This window comes from Crassostrea angulata, chromosome 9 (assembly GCF_025612915.1).
Source record: "Crassostrea angulata isolate pt1a10 chromosome 9, ASM2561291v2, whole genome shotgun sequence".
In the NCBI taxonomy this organism is placed as follows: Eukaryota; Metazoa; Mollusca; class Bivalvia; order Ostreida; family Ostreidae; genus Magallana; species Magallana angulata.
The window spans coordinates 6,307,775-6,316,710 of NC_069119.1; the positions used below are offsets into that span (position 1 = coordinate 6,307,775).

General features: G+C 39.2%; 1 protein-coding gene across 1 annotated transcript; it reads right to left on the reverse strand.

Moving 5' to 3' along the window:
- Positions 1-7,171: 7,171 nt before the first annotated feature.
- On the reverse strand, positions 7,172-8,512 carry LOC128163286 (uncharacterized). Its single transcript, XM_052826836.1, has one exon. It carries the CDS (start codon positions 8,510-8,512, stop codon positions 7,172-7,174), a length of 1,341 nt encoding a protein of 446 aa, XP_052682796.1.
- Positions 8,513-8,936: the final 424 nt, after the last annotated feature.

Below are 8,936 nucleotides of genomic sequence, written 5' to 3' on the forward strand. Positions count from 1 at the left end.
CCTTATGGTTTGCGTGTTTGAATTCACGTTTGTAACAGAGATAAAAGAAAGAATTTACACGAATAAGAAGAGAATATTGCAAAATAGAAATAAGCAAACATTAAAGAATCAAAGAGAAATAAGATAAGCATGAATATGAAAACAATAAAGTGACATGCAAGTGTAAATGTACTGAAGAATAAAGAAGTAAGCATAATAAGAGTAAAAGCAACATACATAGAATTTTGGCGGTAATCCCTTCCATATAATCGAAGCGGTTTTATCGTTATAAGTGACGATAAGAAAGTTATCATCACATGTTATGCAACCAGGCAGAAGCTAGCAGCCACTAACAGTAGCCACTAAGCCCGTAGAAGTTAGCAGCCAATAAGGAAATTCATCAAAGTACTGAGAGTACTCGAACCGAAAATTATATTTTACTTAATTATCGACATATTTTAATTAATATCAAAATGATTAATGCCCAATAATTTGTACGAGCATTGAGGACTTCCGAAGCAGTAAAGCTCGCCTTGATAAGAATTATAAATGCGTTTTTGATGGATAGAAATGAATTACGTCTTTACGGGTTCTTAGTTATGAAAATAATGTTATCCTAAGTGTAGTCTTATTGATACAAATAGAAAAACTATATGCATCGTATAAAGTGATATGCAAACGTATTATGATATAAAAGCCATGATAAATTAAAAGGCCGCAAAAAACGATACAAATACAATAAAAACCCAAGCCAATCCAGTGTTGCAGGATAATTTGTTTACATCGAACTTGAACATGTGTGTGTTCAAAAATTTATCCGTGGGCCTTTTCACTCCCCCGGAAACAACATCAATTGAAAATTAAAAAGACATCGTATTATTACGAATATGCGACAATAGAACACCCAGCATTGTAATTTTTATTCCCATAAAAAATTATCATATGTCGCAGTCAAAAACAGCAAAAATCATCCGGGGAAATTGGGATTATTTTCTCTCAGCCATGTTTTGACGTAAACCTTCGAAAAATACAACCATGACAATGAAAAGTGTCGGTTTAGCTCACCCGAACGGATACCAGGGCAGTGTAGGGGACCTATGGGGCTATTATTTCCCGGTCTCAATGTGAAATGCTAAAATATGACAAAGTTCGGGTGAGCTAATTGAACTCTTGCAGGGGTCATATGTGCCCTTAAACGCTTGTTATGAATACCCTTGAGGTCCTCTACTTAATCCTAGTGTTTCCAAGTTCTTGTGGTCAATCTCAAGTGAGATGTAAACCCCTGAAATGAGCCAGAACCCCTGGGAGCCACTTGGTGGTGCCCCTACAGCCCAAATTTGAGACCAGGAAATAATAGCCCCATAGGTCCCCTACATTGCCCTGGTATCTGTTTGATGCACACTTCAAAGATAAAAGAGATAATGGTCCGCCTTTCACCCCTATATCATTGTGAAATGCTAAAATATGACAAAGTTCGGGTGAGCTAATTGAACCCTTGCAGGGATCATAGGTGCCATTTAGCGCTTATTATGAATACCCTTTGAGGTCCTCTACTTAATCCTAGTGTTTTATGAGATATAAACCCCTGAAATGAGCCGAAAACCTTGGGAGCCACTTGGTGGTACCTCTACAGCCCAAATTTGAGACCGGGAAATAATAGCCCCATTGCTCACCTACATTGCCCTGGTATCCGTTTAATGCACACTTTAAAAATAAAAGATATAATGCCCCGCCTTTCACCCCTATATGATTGTGAAATGCTAAAATATGACAAAGTTCGGGTGAACTAATTGAACCCTTGCAGGGGTCATAGGTGCCCTTCAACGCTTATTATGAATACCCTTGAGGTCCTCTACTTAATCCTAGTGTTTCCAAGTTCTTGTGGTCAATCTCAAGTGAGATGTAAACCCCTGAAATGAGCCAGAACCCCTGGGAGCCACTTGGTGGTGCCCCTACAGCCCAAATTTGAGACCAGGAAATAATAGCCCTATAGGTCCCCTACATTGCCCTGGTATCCGTTTGATGCACACTTCAAAGATAAAAGAGATAATGGTCCGCCTTTCACCCCTATATCATTGTGAAATGCTAAAATATGACAAAGTTCGGGTGAGCTAATTGAACCCTTGCAGGGATCATAGGTGCCATTTAACGCTTATTATGAATACCCTTTGAGGTCCTATACTTAAGCCTAGTGTTTTGTGAGATATAAACCCCTGAAATGAGCCGAAAACCTTGGGAGCCACTTGGTGGTACCTCTACAGCCCAAATTTGAGACCGGGAAATAATAGCCCCATAGGTCCCCTACATTGCCCTGGTATCCGTTTGATGCACACTTCAAAGATAAAAGAGATAATGGTCCGCCTTTCACCCCTATATCATTGTGAAATGCTAAAATATGACAAAGTTCGGGTGAGCTAATTGAACCCTTGCAGGGATCATAGGTGCCATTTAGCGCTTATTATGAATACCCCTTGAGGTCCTCTACTTAATCTTAGTGTTTCCAAGTTCTTGTGGTCAATCTCAAGTGAGATATAAACCCCTGAAATGAGCCGGAAACCTTGGAAGCCACTTGGTGGTACCCTTACAGCCCAAATTGGAGACCGGGAAATAATAGCCCAATAGGTCCCCTACATTACCCTGGTATCCGTTTGATGCACACTTTAAAGATAAAAGAGATAATGCCCCGCTTTTCACCCCTATATCATTGTGAAATGCTAAAATATGAAAAAGTTCGGGTGAGCTAAACCGTCTCTTTACATTGTCATTGTTGTATTTTCGAAGGTTCACGTCAAAACATGGCTGAGACAAAATAATCCCAATTTCACCTGATGATGTTTATGACTGTGGCATACGACAATTTTTTTTATGAGAATAAAATCAGAATGCTGGGTGTTATATTGTCGCATATTCTTAATCATACGGTGTCTTTTTAATTTTCGATTGATGTTGTATCTGGGGGAGTGAAAATGCCAGAGGATAAATTTTTAAACACGCACATGCTCAGCTCCGATGTAAACAAATTATCCTGCCACACTGGATTGGCTTGGGTTTTTTATTGTATTTGTATCGTTTTATGCCTTTTAATATACTTTAATTTATCATGTCTGTTATATCATAATACGATTGCATATCACTTTATACGATGCATATAGGTTTTTTTTTCTATTTGTACTAATAAGACTACACTAAGGATAACATTATTCTCATAACTTAAATTATGACTCGTATAGACGTAATTCATTTCTATCCAACAAAGACGCATTTTTAACTCTTATCCAGGCGAGCTTTACTGCTTCGGAAGTCGTCAATGCTCGTTCAAATCATTGAGCATTAATCATTTTGATATTAATTAAAATATGTCGATAATTAAGTAAAATATAATTTTCGGTTCGAGTACTCTCAGTACTTTGATGAATTTCCTTATTGGCTGCTAGCTTCTACGGGCTTAGTGGCTGCTGTTAGTGGCTGCTAGCTTCAGCCTGGTTGTTATGCAACAAATGTTATTTTTAGAAATAAGGCATCATTTTTGGGTGTATATCGGGATATAAATACGGGTTAGTACGTGAACAAATCTTCCATAAAGCCATTCGGGCCCCTCGTTTATATCACGATATGCATGTACATCCAAAATTGATACCTTATTTCTTAATTATACGCTTCAATAATAGTTAAAAGTTGAAAGACATGGTATTTGAAAGATATAATAAATCTGATACCAGGATAACAAATGAAAGCCAAACGCTTATTTTCAACAGGGCTTTTTCGATATGATATCGAACATTACTTTTATCAGTTTTTAACGACACTGCTATATAGGTTTGTAAAAATGTGTTGGCACTGTGTTTATCATAGTATACACAGCACTATAAACATGTACTGATTATACATATATCATTAATTATATGTATTTGGTTAAGTTATATACTGTCTAGTAGTGCAAAATATTGCAATTTTATTCTAAATTGCTCTTTTGTAAAATTGAACTTTCAAGTTTTAAAACACCCTTTCCATTGGAACATTTAACCTGAAATGGTAAAAAAAAATCCACTATAGTAGAAAATGTCGGCTTGACATGCCTTGACACAAAGTACGAAAAAATTTCATTAGAATATGCTCTTGTGTTATCGTTCACATACATGTACAGCAGATCTCAGTGTAAAATGTTCATGTAAATAGGACAATGCACTACCATGCACTTCCGTGATAGATAAATGCATTATTTGTATCGTTTAGTCTATGTTGTCAAATACTGTAACACAATAGCCGATAACGTTACATGATATCATTTATACCATTCTGAAGATATTAAGGTAGCTCCATACTCGTAAAATTCTCTGAGGAAAGTTGAAAAACCGAACTGATTTCGACTTAATAGACTTAAATGTCATCAATTGTTAGAAAAAATATACATGTCATCACACTTTTTGAGATGCCAGATAAATATAAACTAAAGCATATTTTAGCATTAGAAAAATGTATTTTTTTCTGTTAAAAGTAAAATCTTGTAGGCAGAAATTTGTTTTTCTTGTTTAAATTTAATGTCAACTTTATCAGAAAACTAAAATTACAAAAATGTTTTAAAATTAATCTTTGGAATAAGAAAAACTATAGCATTTAGACATACAACTGAGAGAAAAGTCAGAAAAAGATTTATTTCCCCTTTGCATAGATAAAATATATAAAAATTTGGAAATTTAGCATAAAATTAAGTGCGAAAATGTCTTTAACCTACCAATAATTCTAATTACATCCATGTGATTATATTCACATAAAATAAATAAAACTATCTTGCACAATTTTTAAAGAATTCAAAGTTTTACAAAAAAGTGTGACGTCACAGAAAACTGGATCTACTTTAAACAATAAATGATTATTAGAAAATGTTAAATACTGTAACAAGTCGAGCGGTCCTTGCCACAAAAGAAAAACACCGTTTTTCTAACACACAACAATTTATTCAGGATGGCAAAATATCAATATCACAACACAGACTTAGATGCTGACCATTTCAAACAATACAACCTGAAACCCGGGGCTATCACCGTTTTAAAAACTACTCGTCATAAAAATAAAGAAAATGCTACTAGTTCTCGTATCTGCAGGATTTGTCGTTCTCAAGCTCAATATCAACAATAAACAGCGTATAAGAATTGTACTGAATAATAAATATTAAAATGCATAAACTTGCGCCGATCCGGACAGCTAAACTCGACACACGCAGTCTAATTCTATCTGGTAAAATCACACCCCCTCCCCATTTCTACTAAGTATGCTAATTAAGTCCTCATAATTTCCAGTAAACTGTAAATAATCTAGTCAGCCTTATCCGGATACCCGGACATCTCATTATAAAAATGAATAACCTATTTGAACTAATGAACTAAGAAAATCCGAACAACAATAATGCGGATTCCGAACAATCCGGACAACTCGTAATTCTAAACTTGAAACAGTTCAAATAAATATAACAGTTCCTTTTATAGACCACAACTAATAACTAGAACTATAACACTGGAAAGACTGGTCTACATGGTTGTTATACTATACGGATTCTGTCCGGACGACGAAGTCCTTATAAAAATTAGCATCGTCTACGACCAGGTTCATCTTGGTTATTTACCTTATATGGAGTTCTCAGAGGAGTGCTCAACTGAACGGGATGTGATCGAGTGATCAAGTGATACTGCTGCTGGAACTAGCCTATATTTATAAACTTCTCCAACCAATGAGTACTTGTCCTTCTCTGTCCGGACACTAACAACCAATCAAATATCTGTACGGATTCTGGACATTCCGGACAAGGTTCCTAATTTCCGAACAAGCATATTTAAATAATAAATAAACATTTTATTCCTATACAAAGCCTTGTCCGGATTAATTTAATTTCACGGACACATATTTCTAAATCAAAATACGCATATAGCTTTAATACACATCTTTGCGATATTTTACACTAAAGGAATTTTGAAATTAAGCGCCTTCTGAAGTAGTGCGCGTAGCGATACACTTGAATACGGAAGTTCGCTACGAAGACATAGTTCATCAATCGAGGTGACAGATAAAAGCAATCACCGATCATACTGAGGTAAAAATACGGAAAAATAGTGATCAGCATCTAAATACAATAATACATGATATAATAAGGCATAAAACAATGTTGATAACACAAAAATAAGTGGCAGAATACGTTTGCATGTCGATGAGTGAAGCGGTCCGTCAAACAGCATGTTCCGTACAGAGAAGTGTGTGAGCGGTAAAATGACGATTATCTCGCGGAAAGAGCATTAAAATGGCATGAAACTGAAGAGGGTGATTAATCTGGTAAATATAAACATGTTTAAAACAGTTATGTATTTACTCGATCTAATTACGGGTCAAAGCAGATAATTCGATCTCGTAAAAATGTAAACAAAGTACGGGGGTAGTGTCAAAACACGAACGATAATTCAGAACATGTAAACATTGGTATTTTGATAAATCACGCCTATAACAGGTCTTTGACAGGTAAACAATAAATAATTGAACTTGATACGAGGCATTTTAACTAGAATTGCATGTCTGATGAAATACACAATGAAATATTAATAGAAATACTTAATTGATCATAGATGATCATATTACACCACCACCCACTTAAAAAAAATGAAATTCTCCCGAATTTAGGACAGTCTAAGTGGAACATTTTTAGCATTGATAATATTAATGACAGAGTCCATGGTCTTTTTCCTCTGCAGGAAAGCAGCCTCGAGCATCACAACGAACATATTGTCGTCCAGAGAATGAACACCTTTTCTTGCAAGAGCACACAGTTGTTTGTAATTGTAAAATCTAAGCTTCCTGTCCATCTCTTCTTCTTTGATCATGACTGGCTTGGCTGACCCAGGAAGACAAAGGAACTTATATTTGCAGAGGAGGGCAGATCTGGATGAGGTCAGAGAGGAAGAATTGATCACACCATCTGTCTCAAGGGAGAGGGCCGTGAACTCCCACGCCTGCAGTTTCTGATCTGAAGTCATGGTTTCCCATCCTGAAGGTGGCCAAGTGAGTTTGGGCCTATCTGGAGAAATGGGGAATGGTGCAACTCCTGACCAGTTTCTCCTTGCTGGTGGCAACAGTGGCATTCCATCAAACTCTAACAGAGTTCGCGCCCGGTCCAAAATAATATGGCTCTCCAACAAGTCCATGCTCGAAGTTAAACTGGTTCCTGCAGCGTCAGAACTGGTGGAACTGGATGCCGTAGTGTTGGGGACAGCTGGAGCAAGGGGATCGGCATAAAAAGAACTGGCTGGCTTGCTTCGCTGGCTGTCTCCTCCTGTGCAAAGAGGTGGTACGTTGATGAGGGAGGCCAGGGCGTCTGGATCTGCCAGTTCCACCAGAATGGATCCACTTGCAATGCTGGCTGGGTCTTCGGCAGGAGTGTCCTTGGCCAGAGAAATTTCAGGTGGCCCTCTGAAACCCACAGGAATGGCAAAAGTTGGCTGGTCTGAGAGAATAACAGGATGTTCATTGGAAGGGGGACCTCTGGCTGGCTGTCAATGGTAGGGGGGCCCTCTGGCTGGCTGTCGATGGTAGGGGGGCCCTCTGGCTGGCTATCAATGGAGAAGAGATCCTGGAGCTGGCATGGAATGGTGGAGCTCTCTGGTTGACCTGGGATGGGAGAAGGATCCTGCGGATGGCATGCACTGGACATCTTAGATGGTACATATGCTGGGGGGCAGGTTCCATTCCTGATGCTCTGAAAGTGCTCAGGACCCACAGCCAGGACAATGGACAGCACTTTCTTTATGGATGGGGAGGTCACGGGAGTCATGGTGGGCGGTGTCTGGAAAAATGGATCATGGGTCAGTGTCTGGGACTTCCTCATGAAAGAAGACAGAAGTTGAGGATTCCGAGCTGCCTCTGGAGTCAGGGTGACGTTATAGACTTCATCCTCCTTGGTGATATAGACGCTTATCACTCCACCCTCTAGACTGATGGTCTTGAGCTGAAAGTCACTAGTGAGGTCAGGTCTGGAGGGGGAGTACTCCCTGGCTCTCTTCCGTGCTTGTAGGTCTTCCTCAGGCTCCTCGCTGTAGTCCGGCACGAACTTCTCCTCCGGTGTCAATGAGGGTGCACGGGCTGCCTCCCATCCCTGTTCCAATTCCTGTAGACGGCGCTTGCTCAGCTGGTTTACTCTAATCCACCTAATCATCTCAGTCCGTGCCCGCACAGCCGCATCAGCCCGCCAAGAATTAGGAGTGATCAGCTTCAGATAATCCTTGGGGTGTACTGCCAGCCAGAACCCATTCGCCTCAGAGAAGAAATCGGAAGGAAGGCTGTCTGATGAAATCCTTTTCTCCGCTTTGTGGCTATCTGCGATGTGCACTTTGAGGTCACTCATACGACGCAGAGACTTCTCCTTCTTACCATCTCGGAGGGGACAGAAAGGGCACAGGACCCGCATCCGCTCATGAGGCCTCGAAATCAGGTGGTTTTTGCGGTCTCTGTTGGACTTGAACTTCTCTGGGCACAGCCAACAGGCAAATGAAGACATGCTGAAAATGAAAACTGCAGGTAAGGCTCAGTTCATACTCTGAGCAGAAAACACAAAATTCCTGCAGATACGACACCTGAACTATATTACATAGTTCACTGCTAGTGACTACCTAACTTTTTTTAAATTCTAAAATCCACCCCCCAACCCAATATCAGGTACAACTACTGTACAACTACCCATAATAAAATAAGTAAGTAGGGAAAGGGATGGCCAGCTGAACCACACAACAAAAAAAAATCAACAAGTCAACAACATTACAACAAGACGGGGGTAAAAATAATTCTGATTAAGGAGGTTACACAAAAACACAGACCAACAGACATCCTCCCTAAGGATTCTACAAGGTCACATAAAACCACGGGGTTGCATAATGGATGATCAGGCCATATGCCTATACCCTCAAAACTCGCCCGCGGACCTA

Bases quoted from the DNA above. Each gene is read 5' to 3' on its own strand.
- LOC128163286 (XM_052826836.1), bottom strand. From the start codon at position 8,512: ATGTCTTCATTTGCCTGTTGGCTGTGCCCAGAGAAGTTCAAGTCCAAC.